Source organism: Lissotriton vulgaris, chromosome 1_2, assembly GCF_964263255.1.
Source record: "Lissotriton vulgaris chromosome 1_2, aLisVul1.2, whole genome shotgun sequence".
Classification (NCBI taxonomy): Eukaryota; Metazoa; Chordata; class Amphibia; order Caudata; family Salamandridae; genus Lissotriton; species Lissotriton vulgaris.
This window is the reverse complement of record NC_141686.1, coordinates 141288194-141307772: the sequence shown is the minus strand read 5'-3', so window position 1 is coordinate 141307772 and position 19579 is coordinate 141288194. Positions and strand designations below refer to the sequence as shown.

General features: G+C 44.0%; 1 protein-coding gene across 1 annotated transcript in view; it reads left to right on the top strand.

Annotated features, from left to right (window-relative positions):
- NUP205 (nucleoporin 205) overlaps nucleotides 1-19579 on the top strand; it is a 967082-nt gene that overhangs the window by 560712 nt on the left and 386791 nt on the right. The window contains exons 20-21 of the mRNA XM_086952983.1: nucleotides 10877-10961; nucleotides 16838-17002. Of these exons, the coding sequence (XP_086809109.1) occupies nucleotides 10877-10961; nucleotides 16838-17002 (250 nt within the window). The remainder of the gene's footprint in view (nucleotides 1-10876; nucleotides 10962-16837; nucleotides 17003-19579) is intronic.

The following is a 19579-nucleotide window of genomic DNA, read 5'->3' as shown; positions in this document are numbered from 1 at the left end:
ACTCAGTGGGCTTTAATAAGGGCACCGTTTATCCCAGGTGCAGCTGCATCTGTTGAGTTGTATCTCCTGTCTTTATCTTAGATCCTAGGAGTAAAGGGAGGGCCAGTTTTGCGCAGTGTTCACAGTGGAATGTTTTTCAACAAAATTCTTCTGATGATTCTGCTTGATAGTTATTCTTGTCCTGTCAAGGAGCGCAGGTTTTAACTTTCCTTCCTATCCCAGTTTTGGAAATAGTTGATTGCCGTCTGGCGTGCACCCTGTGGTGGTAGCATTTAGGAGTGATCACTAACAGCGCAAAGACCAGCAGCGATTACACATGTCAGTATTTTTGACGAACGGAGACTGCTCTTTTTCTTTTACAGTGCGTTCTGCTACAAGAGGTCCTCCGATATGCGTGCCATTGCAGTCAATGCGCTCCATGACAGGACAAGAATAACTATCAAGCAGAATCATCAGAAGAATTTTGTTGAAAAACATTCCACTGTGAACACTGCGCAAAACTGGCGCTCCCTTTACTCCTAGGATCTAAGATTAAGACAGGAGATACAACTCAACAGATGCAGCTGCACCTGGGATAAATGGTGCCCTTATTAAAGCCCACTGAGTAGGAGATTGCGGACCCTTTGTTGTTATTAAAAATAGAAACTGAAGAACCCCTCGTTTTTTAACTGTTGTATTTATGTTCTGTCCAACTTGTCTTCTCTATGTCTTGGCCTTGAAGAAGGTGATTTAAATGTTAGCTGTCACCGAAACGTACGTAGGCCGTACGCACCAAAGACCCGTATATGTATTATAAATTTGTAAATAATGTGCAGATCAACAAATGATCAATTGGTAGGACTTCTTTCTTCATAACCATAGACGTCTACTTTGAATATTTTGTGTTAGTCTTATGTGAGGTTTTGTTATTATGTTTATATCTGTCTTTTTAGAGTGGGTAGTGAATGTAGATGTATGCATGATGGAATGAATGACAATAGGATAAGATGAACTGTTTGTTTTTTTGCTTCAATTGCACTGTGTAAAGTTTAAATTTCATTTAGACAATTTGTTATTTAAGATTATCTCGGCGTGTCACAAAAAAAATTGTATTTATATATAAATAGACAAGCTGTAAAACAAAAAACAAATAAGAAAAATAATAAATTGATGTTTTGAAGAAATTATAGGACTTTCTCTTACTTATAGCATCCTTTCTTAATGTATTTGTGATAAATTTCTGTGAAAAATCAATATAGGTCTAATCAGAGGTACGTACCCCCCCCCCCCCCCCCCCCCCCTCCCCAGTACAGGTTTTCTTCTCTCCCTCCTCTGGACCTAAAATTATACCAGGAGAACTCTTCCTCTTATCTGTTGTACGCCTGGAAACTGGTAGCGTTGGACTTGTAGGACGCATATTTCCACACCCCTGTCATGCCGGCTTAACCGGCGGTACCTGTGGTTCACGGTAGGCCAAGTGCATTTTCAATTTGCCATGATCCCCTTCGGCTTTCACCGCGCCCCTTGGGTGTTCATGAAAGTGATGGTGGTGGTCGCAGCTCATCTGTGCATGCCAGGGGTGTCAGTCTTCCCCTACCTCGACGACTGGTTTCATGGGGATGAGCCTTGGCTCATCCCCATGAAAGTTGACATGAGCTTATTAGAAGTTTAAACGCCATTTTTCCTTTCTGCTGCTTTTGCACACGGCACACATTATTATAAATGTTTAGGGTCTAGCGAGATGTGTTTTGCTTCACACGAGAATGTTTTTCTATACTAGCAGCCTTGCTTGGTAAGCTTTGTCTGAACAGTGAGTGCAGAGACCTTCAAGGTTATTTCAACACAGTGGTTGTTGTTCGGACTGATCAGCGCATGTTCTAGACATAACATACATGTAGCTGTAGCCACCTCTGATTTTGGCGCGTTTAATAATGCACTGCGTAGGCATGATCACACACACTTGGAGAACATTTGCATGCAGAAGAGTTGGTGCAGAAACTGATGTGATCATTTTCTGCTAGGACCAGAGGTATGGGGCCGCCCTTGTAATCTCAAGAGAACTTCTGTAGATATAAAATAACCTACTAGCAAGGGAGGGTGAGATGTATGTGTATTCTAACCTGTGTAATATTTAGCATTATAACATGCTTTCTCCCTTTGTATTTTATGGAATATTAACTACGCTGAAAATCTTGTTGCTTCTAATATGGCTGCTTGTACTAGCTAAGATACTGCGCCTGAGAACACAGCATTAGAAATAATTATTTCAAACTTGCACGTGTCTCTATTTACTCCCCGTTTTGGACTTTTTTGAGAGTATAACGAAAGAGTGTTTATGTGTTCCACATTGCCTGAGGTATTCTAAGTTCCATGTTCTCGGTTATCTAATCATTGGGGTGATGGAAGAACCAATGAGACACTGATTGCTAGTCTGGTAGGGGATTTTGGCTACTAAGGTGAGTTTTTACACACCCTAATTCACTGAGGTTCCAAGTCTCTATGCACAGTTCTGTGTATGAGCAGAATCCCTGCTACATGGCGCCCATACGATGGTGGTCTTATTACATGACACTTGAGTAGTACTTCTATCAGTCTTTAACCCCTTCACTATTGTTTCCGATTAACAGTGGTGTCGGACAAACCTACCTATAGTTACATAAGTCTTTTCAAGCTTGAATCTTTCAAACGGTTTCCTTTTGAAATACTACCCAGTTGTGCTTTTTCGTTTTAACGTTGTACCTTTTTGCAGCGTGAATCTTTCTGGATTCACTATGCTGTGCATATTCCGCGGTCTTGTGGTTGGGTCCGGATTCGTAGTCTTTTCTTTGTTTTTTATTTATTTTATTTTTTATTTTATTTTTGTAGCCCAGGCGGTCGGCGTCACCCCCTCCTCGGGTGCATTTCCGGTGACGTCGGCATGCTTCCTGCGGAAGCTCACACCCTTGGGCGCCATCTTCAGATTCTTTTTTCCGCGGTCGGGTCTGGATCGTTCCCGTTGGGCTCCAGACATTTTTGGAGAAAGTTCAAGGAAAAGACAGAAATTGGAGAAAAAATTCACCAAGAAGACTACGGAAGACTTTGCCGATCACTGACCAGCGAAAAAGAAGGAGAAATCATCGAGGACTTCGACGATCGTCGACGTCCACGCGGCCAGGGAGGCCTGAACACTCGATGGACAACACGCCGTTCAAGTTCTGCCGTAACTGCCACCACAAGTACGCGCAGAAAGACCAACACCCGGTTTGCAACCTGTGTCACTATGGCTAACATTGTTATACCGCATCATAGTTGCATTGCGGTTCGCAATCATTTGCAAGCATATAATGTTGGTTTGGAGGGCATGGCAGTGATTTTGGTAGTGAGTGCTGAGATTGCTTACCCGATTGAGATTTTCCACTCTTGGGTGACGTTTGCTGCAGTGGATGCGGCTACGCAGGTTTTTCACACTTACATTCACTCAGCCGTGCCCGTGCAATATGTTCCTTATAGGACACAGGAGATTCCGATTTCTGCATGGCAGCATCGTGTTTGGTTTGATGGCGCCCTTCCCCAGACTGTAACGGTGGCTAGATTGGGTACTTTGTCCATTCCAGGTTGCTTCTTGGCTGGTTTTAGCTAGATTCACCCCGCATCCACGTGCGGGGCTAGTTGCATGGACCTTGCAATCCTTAAAAGCTGTAAAAGTACCATGGCACTACATGAATAAGTCATCATTATTTGCCCCGTTTAATTTGACTGAAAAGCAGCGTTTTATGTGAATGAAAGATGCAACTTTTTCGATGTTACACATTGCAAAGTTAGAACCGTTACCATTCTCAGTGGCTGAGACAAATTCGGCAACGTGGCTTATCCACGGATTGATAACTTTACCTTTTCCACTTTTCAAGTTCGTGGCCTGTATGACATACTATGCAATAGGCAGGTATGAACCACTGGGCACCGCTTATCTACATGAAGCTTGGTCACTAGCGTTTAGCTATAGGTACCTTAGGGAGGGAAAAGCGGTTTACTTGAATGGTGAGGATTGCACAACAACACCAGATCACTCATTGATGTGTAGGAATATCCAATTACATGGCTCTTGTAACCAGAACAAGCCTAATTTAGCATGTATTTTGAAAGGTACACCGGCACCTGCTATCATACCCACATTCACATTACTGGCAAACGGAAGTTATTTACTTTTAAATAATGAAGATTGTTATGGAATGGTAGCCGGAATTCCTTACGTGGTTACCGTCAGTGAGCGTGTAATTTGTTGTAAAAATGGAATGATCCCTCCTCCGCATGGGAAGCTTGATGTTTCCATCTGGCCGACGATTCCTACCTTGAAAGCAGAGTTCAACAAGATGAGTCGCATAAGAGCTCTATTGTCCCAGAAAGAAATTGCCCTCACATCTGCTTGTGAAACATTTGTCCTTCACCTGGTAAACACCCGCACAGAAGTGCATGCTTTATTAAATACGGATTTGCCCTTGCATTTCGGTGAGTTAATTCACACTATCTTTAATGCATCCTCCACCGCAGGGCTGGCTCACTTTTTAAAGTTATTAGCAGTGGCCTTGTGACTTATTTTCAAACTATTTGGTGTGATCCCGGCATTTTGTCGTTCGATTTTTTTCCAGCATGTTTTGGTGGTTTTCCTTTAATGCTGGCTCTTGTTGCAGGCGTACTACTGCTTTTTTGTTTATTTCAAAATGGATGCAAGTCCTGTGTTGCGAGGAGATCTGTTGCGACTGTTGCTGCTCCACAACCGAATGCTTGAGTATTATGGAGCGCTGCCTCTTGCTACATTGAGTGCAGCTTATGGATTATCGTTTCGATTTTCCTTCTTTACATGCATCCAGCCATCTTTCATTGCCTGAGTTGCGATTTCGACTGGGCCCTGGATTTGTGTCTCTGCAATACGGTGTCTCCCAATGTGGATTATGATCAGTTTTATGAGCCCCTTAGTTGCTCGTGAATTGCTTTGTTCTGGCGGAGGGATTATGGTCTTTGCAGAAATCCATGGAGTCCTGGGACATTGAAATGTTTTCGCAGCGGCGTAAGATTTCTTGGCACGCAGCGTCATTAAAGAAACACTCAGTTGCCCTATGATGGTGCTAGAGGCTCCATTAATTGAAGAGCATGTATGTTCTTTCCCATTGCTGAATTGGATGGCTGAGCTGTTTTCAGATGAGGACAGTGCCTTCCTATTGGAGTCTGTTGCTACATATTTTGCATATGCATTGTTGAAGTGAGATGTGTTATCGCTTCTCTCTCTCACATGGCCGAGGTCACATGTTGGACATTTTTTTGGGGAATTTTTTCTCTCAATTTCATGTTTTTTCCACCCAGGCCTGTTGGCGTTCATATTTGGTGGCTAAAATTGATAATCTTGAAGTACTTCCAATTTTTGGAGTTTGTTCCCTGTGGCAATTTAAACTTGATTCCGACTGTTCTTGAACTCTGCTTTCCAAAATTGTCCCTTTTACGTATCCGTGCTCCAATCAAGGGAGGGTGTCATGGGGATGAGCCTTGCCTTTACAATGTTTTAAGTTGACATGAGCTTATTAGAAGTTTAAACGCCATTTTCCCTTTCTGCTGCTTTTTCACACAGCACACATTATTATAAATGTTTAGAGTCTAGCAGAATGTTTGCTTCACACAAGAATGTTTTCTATACTAGCAGCCTTGCTTGGTAAGCTTTGTCTGAACAGTGAGTGCCGAGGCCTTCAAGGTTATTTCATCACAGTGGTTGTTGTTCGGACTGATCAGCGCACGTTCTAGACATAACATATATGCAGCTGTAGCCACCTCTGATTTTGGTGCGTTTAATAATGCACTGCGTAGGCATGATCACACACACTTGGTGAACATTCGCATGCAGAAGAGTTGGTGCAGAAACTGAAGTGATCTATTTCTTCTAGGGAAGAGCCTTGGTTAGATCTATTTACCACCGAAAAGAATCCGCACTGTCATCAGTCCTGCTCATTGGAATTTCCAAGGCGGCTCTCGCTTGGCAACGCTTTGTCGCGAGTGGAGTTGCGGTCTATTGTACGCCTTTCTGCCTATACCACTTCTGCCCAGAGTACTGAAGAAGATTCGGCGCTACCGGGCCCAAGTTATACTTGTGGCTCTGGGTAGTGCACGAAGATACTGGTATCCCGAGCTACTGAACATGGCGATCGATCCCCCGCGCCGACTGCCTCTTCGGGAGGATATGCTGTCGCAGCAGCAGGGGACGGTCCTCCACCCGAACCTGTCCAGCCCCCCCATGTGGAGATTGAGCGGCGACCGTTAACAGCTTTCGATCTTCCTCCTGAAGTCTGTGATGTCATTCTGGCAGCCAGGTGTCCCTCCACTAAACAGTATATGCCTATAGATGGAACAAGTTTGTGGCATGGTGCGCAGCTAAGACTGTGGACCCCCTTTCTGCTCCTCTTTCTGAGGTCCTTCTGTTCCTTCTTTCTTTGGCCCAGCAGGTCTCTGCTCTTGGCACTATCAAAGGTTATCTTTCGGCCCTCTCTGCCTTTCTACGGCTTCCAGATCAGCCTTATCTTTTCAAGTGCCCGGTTGTTAACCGTTTCCTGAAAGGCATTAACCACAAGTTACCTCCCGTGCAATGCATAATGCCTCAATGGGACCTAAACCTTGTCTTGACATATCTGAAGTGCGCTCCCTTTGAGCCCCTTCATAACTGTCCTTTGCATCTTTTCAGTCTCAAGACAGCTTTCCTGGTAGCTATCACCTCTGCCAGATGTGTGTGAGCGAGCTCCAGGCTCTGTCTTCCAACCCCACTTTCCTTTCTGTTCATCCGGACAAAGTGGTTTTAAGGACCCGTCCTTCTTTCTTGCGAAAGGTTGTCACGCCCTTCCACATTGGGCAGACCATCACTTTGCCCACCTTCTTTCCGCATCTTTCCAAAGAAGAAGAAGAGAGGTTCCACCGTCTTGACCCAAAATGTGCGCTCTTGTTCTATCTGAAGCGCACACAACAGTTCCGGGTGGATGACCAGCTCTTTGTTGGCTACTTGGGCGCCAAAAAAGGTCTGGCTGTGCACAAACGAACCATCTCGCAGTGGGTCGTTCTGTGCATCAAAGCTTGTAACTTGTTGGCTAAGAAGGAGCCTGCTGTGGGGTGCGTGCCCATTCTACCAGGGCAACAGCAGCCATTACTGCCTTGGGACGCGGCGTTCCCCTGAAGGACATTTGTGAAGTAGCTACGTGGGCCTCGCTTAGTTAGTGATAGATTCCTTACCGCCCCACCCATCCTCCCCGTTCTGCGAACTGATGTCTAGAGTTAAGGTCATCCCTTTCTGGGCCCTACTTTCATGGCACCAGTGGCCCGTTCTTGCATGGCTCTTCGTTCCTGGCGCGTAAATTAGTGTACAGAACTGACGTCCGCTCGCATGGGTGGTACCTAAGTAGTCTCCGTGTCGTCATCTCAGCGCTTAACCCCTTCACTGCGGCAGCTATTCCGCAGCAGTGCTAAGGGGGCGGGGGGCCCGCGCGGCGGGCGCATGCTGGTGACGGAACTGCTCCGTCGCCAGCTGCAGTTGCGCTGTGCTCATGACTAAGCAGTTCCGTCACGGCCCGCCCGCTCAATGGAACGCTCAGTGCAGTCGCGGAATCCGCGCCGCGCAGGCGTTCCGAGCGGGCCGTGACGGAACCGCTCAGTCATCAGCACAGCGCGACCGCGGCTGATGGAGTGGTTCCGTCATCAACAGGGATGGGGTTAAGCTGCCAGCAGCGGACGCGGAGCCACATGACGCCACCAACCGACATGCAGGGGTACTGCTGATGAAAAACTTTACGGGTCCAATCTGACGCCTGGGGATATTATAAGGTAAGTAATCTATCACTAACTATTGTCTCTTACAGATATATCGTTACACAAGCAGTAACTTGTGCTTTAGGCTTAAAAAAAGGTCTCAAGTTAGATCTCACAGTATCATCATTCTTCCAATTGTTCACAGATGATTCACATCTGAGGGCACAGAAGAGTTTAAAGGTAAACACTAAATTGTGCTAGAGTGCTGCACCATCTCTTCTTGTGTGAAAGGTTCTGGATCCAGTCTGACACCTGGGAAAAATTAGTTAGAGCGTTCACCAGAAAGAGTTTTACTGAAGGTAAGTAACTTGTTTAAATGCTGAATATTACCTACATTTAGTATTTTCATTTAGAAAGTAATTCATTGTCTGGTCATTCATGTTAGTAGCTTCTTTGTAGCACACTTCCTCCACTTTTAAGATTGGGAATGATTGCCTAAAGTATAGGTTGATCTGGTGACCTTTCTGTTTTGCTCAGCATTTTACTGGTATACTTGGGTATGGCTATGGAGGGGCTTAGTTGTATTTTCCTACTCATACTGAACTATTCAACATTCTAAGCCTGTAATCCTTCATGTAAAGGATCTGGAATGCACTCTCAAACTGCTACTAACTCAAAAACAAATGCCTACCAGTTTCTGCAGTCCTCTCGGACACATATTCTCTCCCCACCCAAATGGACAGTTTTGTGAGGGGGCAGAAATGTGGCATGCAGCACTCTGCAAAACCCTTAAATCAATAAATGAAGAGTTTATAGATGTTGGGATATTTATCATTAACATATGGACGTACTAAGTATGGGGCACAACTCTGGTAGGTCCTTGTTTTCAATAGTTTGCACATGACTGGATCTGTAACATATCTTTATACTAAATGCGGCTGTAGATGCACATGCTTGGCATACTGCTGCCCTTTAGTGTTGTGTCTGAATGTTTGCAACTTATTTTTCTTCTAATAAGTGAAAATTACATGACCTGTTGTGGCTCCCCCAACTGTGCACAGTTAAACAGCACACTAGATCTGCCTCAGTTTTTTGTTTTTTGACTATTGACCACAGATGCTTGGGGACGTTGCTCCAATGTCCACACGTTTAATTGTATTTGGCCTCCGTTTTATTTGATTACACTTCGGGTCAACTAACTTTGGTCCTGTGGAGGAAGACTGCACCGATTTACACCTGTTAATGTTCAGAGCGCCTTAAAGTATTGTAGCATCAAACCACTCATTCAGCATTAATTCATCAAGCGATCCTCAAAAAAAGGGCCTGGGAGTCATGGCCTGCACTCCATTTTATTTCTTCCCCAAAACGCAAGCCAAATACTCTTGGTCTGACTGACATGACATCTCAAATATTTGCCTCTCATGAAACATCCATTGTTGCCTGTCTTGGCTTCTGGTTTAAATAGACTCTTGGGTATCGGAAGGTGGGAAGGTGGCAAAGTACAAAATGCAAAAACTATTTTTGTCTCAGACACCCAATATATTCATTGTTGAAGATATATGAGCACTTCCAGGTACACTATGAGCCAGAAGAGAGAGAGACCAGCTTCTCTGAAGGCTCTGACTTTGAGGAGATCGAATTTGTCCTTCGTGAGACCCAACATGTACTGCATTTGGAGCGTGCTTCAAGGTCATTCTGAGGGGCACAAACTCAAACTGGCAAGGTTAGAGTACCGCTCCCAAGGGAGTCGTACATATAGTCTGGTGCAGAGCCACAAAAGGCATAAACCTTTGTTTGAAGTGCATCCAGTTTGTTACACCCTGGACTAAAGATGTTGTCGGTGCCTAGGAAGGCACCCAAGAGCATCGAAGATCAACCCACTGACCTCCCTCTACAAAACTGGGCACCTATGAAGGCAGCAAGTTGGAAAATTACCCCTTTTGGAGCCGAAAGAGATATTAAAGACTTCCACGCCATTGGAACAGGCTCAGAAGCAGCCCTCAAAGCTGACTCCATGGTCCGTTTGTCTAGAAGGGCTCTATCTTCGCAAAGCTAGCAAATGGATTCAATGAGATGCAAAAGAAGACTTTTATTCACTCCGACAGTGGCAAGATTCATGACAAACCACCTGTACCAGTATTCTGGCATATGAAAGTTCTGATTATACCCAAGACCGTGATGAGGAACCCTTTACACCATGGAGGTGGGAGAGCGTACAGGGATGGGAGGGCTGGGAGGATGAGCCATGGGAGGACTATGTAGTAGATCCTCAGGATGACCCAGAGTTCGAGCCATACCATATCAAACCATCAAATGATGGGATCTCTGCATCCCAGGAAGAAATACAGAGGGTAGTACCAGGTTAAATTTTATACAGTGGAGGATGACTTTTTTTGATAGACTTCTAGCTGCAGATTCCTCACCTCAGAATATTCTCCTGGAGTCAGACTAGTTCCGGACACATTTTTGAGCAATACCTTGTGCACCGGTAGGTGACACTGAAGACCCTGCGTTGTCGTCTGCTTCCGATAAAACATTCACATGTCCGTATAGTCGGCACCCATCAGTTTCCTTCTTTCCACATCAACACTGCTTATTAGGAGCTTCCTCAGCCTTTTTGAAGTTTTTCTTCACAATTTTCTTCTTCCAACAGTATGTAAGGGAAATTTCCCCTAATAAGTCCACATAGTTTAAGCCTTGTCGGGGTTGTCACAGGCAGAGTGATGTGACGGATCCCCACTTCGTCTGTTTCTGGTGTCAAGGGTCGAGCCACAACCTCAAGACTTACAGTGACTACGTTCATGCACCTGAATGCTATCCGAGAGCAGGAGACCAGGCTTATGGTCACCTGGCACTGCATGGCCCCTCTCCTCTTAAAGTGTCATGGACACTCCTGATCTCATTCCCTGAGCCGTTCCCGTTGTTGTCCAAGTCATCTGTTAAATCGCTAAAATGCAGCTTGACAGCCGGTGGAATCACAGCAGGTCTTGTGATTCAAACCTCTTCGAAGATCAGAAAAAGTTGCAAAATTCTGGGACCTACACTAGATGGCTGAAGTATGCAGAGCATGTGAATCTACAGCACTGAATGCTACAAACAGATGTTTACTGTATAAGTAAAATGTTCCTTCTGGTTTGTGCTTCAGGCTGTAAGCGACCGATTGATGGCCGGCTTTGTTGAATGCCTGGATTGTGAAGATGCAGAAGAATTCACTAACCTTGAAGAGGAAGGTATGTATAGTATACAACTGTGTTTCATTTGTCTATGAAAGACCTCGTGTGAACCAAATGGAGAGTTCATATTGCTAGAGCTTCTTGCTCTTTTGCCATGCTGTAATAGCTCATACAGAGCAATAAAGGGGAGTGGAGATGATATCAAAGTAAAGTAGGGACTTTGAGCACTTGGGTACCAGGTAGAGCAATAGAAATATATGTATAAAATATTAATTTATATATTTGTGCAACCGGTGAGTCACTGCTGGCCTAAATAACCTTGCTGTAGTCAAGATATATTAGTGGTGGTCCATTTGAAACTTAAATTGAAGTGTTTCATATACTTGCCATCACATAGTTTCCACAAACAAAAACTAATTTCCAGCTCTCCCCTTTTACTACTGGATTCTTATGAAATCTAGCAGCTTTGGAGATCTGGGGGTTTGCTGTCCATGTTACACAAGTCATAGTGGGAGTTTCCTGAAAAACTGTTTTGCTTTTTCCACTTTCACATATTTCATTAAGCATCTTCTGTTGGTTTCCCAGCGAGTCTTCTTCAAACATTGGATATGATTTTGCCACTCGCCACTTTTCTCATGCATAAATAATTTGAGATTATTTATGTAAAAGTACTTGACTGAAATGTATTTACTGTAAACTCCAGTACATATCCCTTTACATTTTAGACACCAATTGAATAACTGTAAATACGAGGTAGGCATGTCTGCATGGCTACATACTCTGTACCCCAACCACACAGCACCTGAGTACGGTTTGTGGCTAGACTTTGTTTTTTTATACACAGAAGTGGAAGATTCCAATTTGCATTTTTGTCTTTATCTGTCCTTGGTCAGAGCTTCCAGGCTTAGTTTCGGAGTCCTTGTTTATGCTTCAAGCCATTAGCATCAGGTGGTAATGATGTTCATGTAGATCTCTTGTTTTCTGAAGCTCTTTCTGCTTTTCCATTACTATCTGTTTAACTTTTGTGAAATGGGATCCTAATCATTTTCCATCATGTTGTAATCAAGTCCAGTCCGAATGTGAAGTTTCAAGATGATTTATTTAAGTTGGTTACAGATAAGTAGTTCAGTAGAATTCAGCCCCACCAGGAGCAGCCAGCCAGACGCTTAGCCCTTCTCCAACTGTAAGTTACCACTCCCAGCTTTCCATCTTGCATCATTCAGGCAGCATTCCACTGGCATAGCATGAACCATAACAAACCAGGATACTCCACATCAGCCAGTGTCGGCTTGCTTGGAAAAGAGCTTTGATCATAAAATTTGTTATGCAAAAAAGTTGTGCTTAACATTAATGTCCAGAGAGGGCACCCACAAACGTACATAGAACTTACACACAAGCACCTTACAACCACTCATTCTACTGTTAGCATTTCATGGTTTGTCCTAGTGTAAATGAGGTATAGGTCGCCGTATCTGTCATTTCCACAGCAGGCACAAATGTGTCTTTGAAATGATGCTCCCAGGTCATGGGGTTGAAAGATGTAATTTTGCTGGGGGCCACCAAATAGTTTGTTTTGTTCCATCTCACACAAGACTCCATTCCGTCCCTTCCTATTATTTGTCTTTATCAATACTAAAGTCGTTTCTAGGGATAATGGTATTCTGACAGTTGAAACTGCTAATAATGTTTCCTGCATCCCAATACAGATATATATATATATATACTCAGAGGTGGCAAAAAAGGACAGGTAATCGGGGAGAAATGTACATGTTTTCCAAACTGTAGGTAGCCAGGAGGAACTGTAATTGTAGGAGAGTAGGGTCTGCAATCCTATGGTCACCCCCGATTTTTGCTTTTTGCTTCACTGGTTTACGACTTTTCCTGGCTGTGGGCCTGCTAATCAGACCTACAGCCTAGCTGTTCTCTTTCTAAATTGACAAGCATGTAACTTAGGGGCATTTACCAATTGGTACTGGGCCACCTTATCAGTCCCTGTACAGCATACTTTAGGTATCCAGGGCATAGGTGTACCCAGGGCCTACCAGGGGCTGAAGCATGTATTATGCCACCTCTGGCTGGCCATCTAAACAGACACAACTGGCTGCACGACAGCTGGGGCAAGGTTGTGTAATCACCCTTTGCTTTAGATATAGTTCCCTATATCTAAACCTAAAATGGACACATAAATTCCTATCAGTCATTCCTATGGCAGGCCTTATCAATCCTGAAGGCAGAGTGCTTGGAATTATGTGAGATGGTGTTCTGGCATGAGCTGAGCCCGTTTGCAGCTTGCGGAACCAAGTCCTAATAGCTGTTCCATGATAAAGCTATACCATATACTCTTAAGTGCATTATGAACCTCGCGGTCAAATGCTAACTTTGGCATAGCATTATCAAAACATGTCGAGTAAGGTGTCATACGAATTGGAATACTTCCCCCTCGCCAATTCTGGCGACAGGAGTAGCATTCCACCCTTCTAGAGGGACACGATATGTATGTAACTGTGAACCCTGGTTAAAGTTAACTCGAGCCTCAGCATCACAAAATAGATGCTGCCACCACAGACACAAGTCTGACCTCCTGCTGCTGGGAGTCCTTCCAGCGAGGGAGGCTCGGACAAAGGGTTTCCTGCCTTGGGAGGTGCTAGCACCACCCCAGACAGGATTCTGTGTATTAGGTAGGACAGGGCTGAAAGGAATGAGACATGCCTGGGGCACACAAGGTGTCCCTGTGCATACTCCGGTCTAAACCAGTTCCTGGGGCACTCCAGCCCCAGAGCTGGCGCAAGACCGGACAAAGGATAGGGGGTGTAACCACCCCCCTTCCTGGTCCCACCCAGGGTAGGGACCTAGTCGTAGTGCAGCCCCCTTTAGCTGAATAAAGGTAGGAGCTGGTCCCATTCCAAGTTAGATTAATCTTGACAACTTCCACGAAGAATTCTTGACCTTTGCCCTCCTGAATATCAGAAGACTGAAGAATCTCCCCTATGGTCACGCAGGCACCATCAAGCTCCTCTGCGGTTTGCTGCAAGTCCTTCATTCCTGGAACCCGACGACCCAGCTCGACGAGACCCGGACCTCCAGACTCCTCTGACCTCTACCCACATCCACAGCACAGCTGGGACCCGTGGGTGCGACGAGCAACTTGGAGACAGCCATCTTGAAGAAACCTGCACAGCGCTTCCAGCACGACCGCCGAGGGATCCTCGAGTGAGTGCACTGGGGTCTGAGAAGCCCCACACCGACGCAGCTCCTGCATCAAAGACCAGCCCCCCAGCATCCACGTGATCTGCGTGGGGCCCTTTTGCCTGGTTGCTGCTTTTCCTGTTGTTTGCCACTTGCTGGCTGGCTAGTGACCTCTGAGACGACGACCCGAAGATTTCAACACTGCTGGTCTGGTCCCCCAGATTGGCCCTTGCTTCCTTGTAAAAGAGAAGCACCCCGGACCCTCCTGGTCCGCACCAGACGCCATATTTGTTCCACCGCGTGGCTTGCACTTGCCAAGGCCTGTTGACCAGATCGACGATCCAACACCGCCAACTGCTGCAGACTACGTGGGACAGCTCGTGCCTCCAGCCTGGTCGTAAAGAACAGCTCCTGATCCGTGCAGCTACAGAGAGAAGCGTCCCTTCTGCCACCTGATCGCGGCGACAGCATCTGGTTCCCTCCTGGTTCCAGCACAGTCACTGGCTAGTGACCAAGACTGTCCCCTTTCCTTTCAGGACTTCCTCTTCCTAGTACCATCCTTGGAACCACCGGACTCCTCCATCTGGCCGCCTGCCAGCAACTACTAGTTTCAGGCTTCATCAGGATCAACGCAGCAAACCCGACACCACTTCAGCCCTATGCACCTGCAGCCTGTGGGTTAGGTAACTAAAGCTTCTAGGTGCTGAAGTCAGTGTTCACTATCCTAGTGTCCAGGTCCACTGTTGTTTTTTCTCCAGCCAGCCGGGTTCGTCCGGAATCCGTAATTCTTTAAACTGTAGCATCCATAGACGTTGGTACGCATCGCGCGTGAGAGTTTCCACTCTGCACGTGAGTCCCGTGGGCCTCTTGCTCCTTACTTACCTAGTTGGTAGCATAGTCCCAGCGATCCTCCAGCCTCTGGATCTCCTTACAGCATTTTCTTTCCTCGCATTCCATTGTTTCCAGTATATGGTTTGTCGTGCCCCTAGGGCACTTTTGTAAATCGTGCAACTTAAACGTATTTTTCCGAAGAATTTGTCATGTGCTTAGCCCTCTGACCTCATAAAGAGTTCAGAGGTGTATGTTAGTTAATAAATACTTGTTTATTTCATAACAACCTGTGTGGTGTCCTTTCACTTGATATTCAAGGGGTTATATGTGGTAAAACAGCTGGCTTTCCATGCCAAAAGAGTTTAGCCTAAGACTGCTTTGTCCATGCTACCATTAGGATAGCTGGTCTATAAGGTTGACTTACAACCAATCACCATAAGGGTTGTTTGGACTGGTACAAGGTGATCACTAGAACTAGTGAGCATCATATATCAGGCCAACTTCTCACAGTCATTTCTTAAGCAGGTTTGTAATTAATTAGTGCTTAGTCACCAAAACTCTGTACTGCAGAATAAGGATGGTATCTTCTCTTTTATGGATTTCCATACTGCTCTGTACGTAATAAATGATCAGAATTGTTGTGTAACTTAGGCAGCGATGCGATTGTCCTAAAGGTTTGCTTATGATTTGAATTCCAATGTTGCTGCTGCGGTGAGATTTGACATAGCCTAAGATACCACAGGACGCTCCCAAAGTGTTGGGCCCTAAATGCCATCAAGTTTGTGGCGGATGTACACTATTTTATGTATCTTTCTGATCAAAACAGTATCAGTACTTGACACATTCAGGAACTTTACCTTTATGTCTATTCTGATCTTTATGATCAAGAACCTAGAACAAGTTCTGGTATCCTTCAGTAAAGCAGACTGTCAAGGAAAGCTCATTGAACGTAAAGCAGCTTTCCTGAAAGACCATAAAATTTAAACAATGTATGGAAGTGCATAGTATTTCTATAGCTCAAGCAGAGCCAAAAGGCAGCAGAGGTGAATTACCCTACATGCTGCCTCTAACTGGTTGTATGCCTGCCTGGAAAATGCTAAATAATTCTGTCTTCCACATTGACTTTAAAGATTTTAGGAGCAGTCTGCAGTGCCTGTCCATTAAAGGTTGTCATATCCAAGGGAAGTGTATTTTTCAGTTTTCCCGGATGGAATTTTGGGTGAAAAATTGGAATCCAATTCTGGTAGAATATTGGCCTCATGACTTCACAAAGGTACACGTGTCAGCATAAGCATGAACTATTTTCAAATAAAGCTTTTCTCTTATTGAGGCCTGAAAAATAAATGTGTCCAAAATGTTCTGCCATATCAATCTGAGGTCTTCTCTCTCGGGTCATGACTACTCAATTTAAGGGAATCTCCTTTCAGTCTCTATATTGCTAGTAGCTGATCCCAAAAGGCTCTTTGAAATGAGCACCCAGGTCCCATAAATAGAATGCCCAAGCTTAGGAGTTCTGAATTACAAAAATACAAGTTTATACACTCTGTAAACACTTTTAATGATGTGCAAGTCAAACTTAAATGAGAAAACAAACTGGTTTGCATTGCATTTTCCTTGTTGGCATCAGAGTTAACTTAGAGGATAATAATTCTTACCTTTTATTTTCTAATAGGACCTTTCAAAAACTGTTGTACTGAAGATTTTTTGAAATAAAATAATCTAGTGTTCTAACCGCAGTGCTTCAAGTCTACTAACAATCTTTGTGATACTGAGGCAGCAGACACAACCGAGCTGCCTCCTCATGTCCCAGAAGGAAGTGATATTAACAGGGCATTTCTGAATTGAGAAGTGCTGTCACTATAACTTTAGTACATCTGGTTCTTGCAGCTTTATATTTTATTTATTTTTCCCAACAGAACTTAAATCGGAGAAGAAAATTTCACATATTCGTCATGAAACCAGAATCAACATCCTGAATCTTCTCATCACTTCTCTGGAACTGAACCCTCCCAACCTAGCACTCTATCTTCTGGGTTATGAGCTCAAGAAACCAGTTGCCACTACCAATCTGCAGGACCCAGGTGTGTAATATGGAAAGAGTTACAGGGCTTATATTCTGTTTGCTCCCTGCTACCACTATTTTCAGCTTGGCACTGTACATTTGCAGAAAATCCAGGGTCCTTCAGATTGTTTTACCAGGTATTCAGCATTAAAGATGGGGGAGAGGGGTGGGATAAGATATTCTAGGGGGCATGTGTTCGACCTTCAACCATACAGGCTCTAAGGTTGCTGCAATACAAGTTCACAGTTAGTCATCATTTATATATATATATATGTATGTATATATATATATATATGTGTATGTGTATGTGTATGTATGTGTGTGTATGTGTATGTGTATGTATGTGTGTATATGTGTATGTGTATGTATGTGTGTATATGTGTATGTATGTGTGTATATGTGTATGTGTATGTATGTATGTATATGTGTATGTATGTATGTGTGTGTGTATATGTATGTATGTGTATGTATATGTGTATGTATATATGTATGTGTATACGTGCATGTATGTGTATACATATATTTATGTATGTGTGTGTATATATATATATATTCCACAGCATTCTCCTTCGTAGGAAGTAGAAGAGGCGGCACAAAGGTACGTTTGAATTCCATTTATTCAACACATTTGCATGACGCGTTTCGGTTACTACCTTCTTCTGATGCTTTGTGTCGACATAGTTCCACTGGTGCCATTAGCTTCTGTCTCTAATTCAACCACTGAAGTAGTGTTGACGGTGTCTGCAAAACATGGCACGGATTGCACCAGAGTTCCTTCTCATAGAACTACGTTACCCAGCAGGCATTGTTCCACACTTACTGGTCGGTGGTCCGTTTACTCGCTAGCACTAATTGTCCCAACGTGCAGCCGAGTAGCAATGTTCGCTGACTTGATTTGAAGCCATGGCACTGAAAATTATCCTCGGAAACAGAGTTCATTTCCCTCGCTCTCATGCCTCACATTGTCAACGGCTCGCAGGCTCGGGGACCTCGATGAAGTAAGGAGACCCCTCCATAAAGTATGAACTGCGCTTGACAGCGTCGTCATGCGGCCATTGATATGTGCCGGCGGTCCGGGTCACTCCCATTATCACCCTTCCTTGAAGCATTCACTGCCTTAAGACGCTCGCTGAGAGGTGCCATCCCCGCGTGTAATGGGTTTCACGCATTGTATTCCACAGCATTCTCCTTCGTAGGAAGTAGAAGAGGCGGCACAAAGGTACGTTTGAATTCCATTTATTCAACACATTTGCATGACGCGTTTCGGTTACTACCTTCTTCTGATGCTTTGTGTCGACATAGTTCCACTGGTGCCATTAGCTTCTGTCTCTAATTCAACCACTGAAGTAGTGTTGACGGTGTCTGCAAAACATGGCACGGATTGCACCAGAGTTCCTTCTCATAGAACTACGTTACCCAGCAGGCATTGTTCCACACTTACTGGTCGGTGGTCCGTTTACTCGCTAGCACTAATTGTCCCAACGTGCAGCCGAGTAGCAATGTTCGCTGACTTGATTTGAAGCCATGGCACTGTAAATTATCCTCGGAAACAGAGTTCATTTCCCTCGCTCTCATGCCTCACATTGTCAACGGCTCGCAGGCTCGGGGACCTCGATGAAGTAAGGAGACCCCTCCATAAAGTATGAACTGCGCTTGATACTATATTATAGTTTAGGTCTCTCAGTGCTCCTTTCAATGTATGTGTTGTCATTTACGCTTTACCAGTTATTGTCATTCGTATTATTAATATATACAAGAAAGCTTTTTGGGAATAATGCGAATGTGCAATGCACCAGTTATAATGCCCCTCTAGCAGACTACAAATTTCAAGGTCAAAGAATTGTGGGCATTTTCATGTTAATTTCAACATCATCATTTTAACTAGTAATGAAAAGAGAAATAGGCGTACCACAATGGAGCAAGAATATAAACATGCATGCTTTTTTGTGAAAGGTAAAGCACACGTTTTCTGTGCATGATTTTCACTAGCAGTGAGAAGGAAATAGATTTAATCAGCTTTGAACAACATATGAAAACAATTGTAAAAAAGCCAGGGAACTGTTCCAGAGAAAATACCCTGTCCTTATTCACTTTTCACTTTATTCTTTTCCCGTATCTTTCTATTTATAATTATTTCAATGGTATTTATATATTGGAATATGTATATTGATTAACTTATTATATCTTATTTTCTTTCTTAGCATTTTCTTTATACCATATATATCTTGTGTAACTTTCAATTATTTCTGTCTTCTGTGATAATATTTTATATATTTAAAATGTTAACTGGCAATCCTATATCTTCATGTGTATGTATCCATTATAAATGCTATTAACAAAACATTTTGACACGAGAAATTAAGCAAAACAATTGACAGAAAAGCATGCTGTATTTCTCACCACAGAAAGACTGAGTTCCCTCTGGGAGATACATGGATACTTTTATAAGAGGGACAGTGTCAATATGGAAACTGAGAACTCCCTGAGCTTGCAGAGCAGAGTATGTCCGATTGAAGAAATAATCCTCCTACTGATGGATACATCTAAATGTAGAGCCCTCCCCTTGGGAATATCCCCAGGTCCCAAACTGCATCTG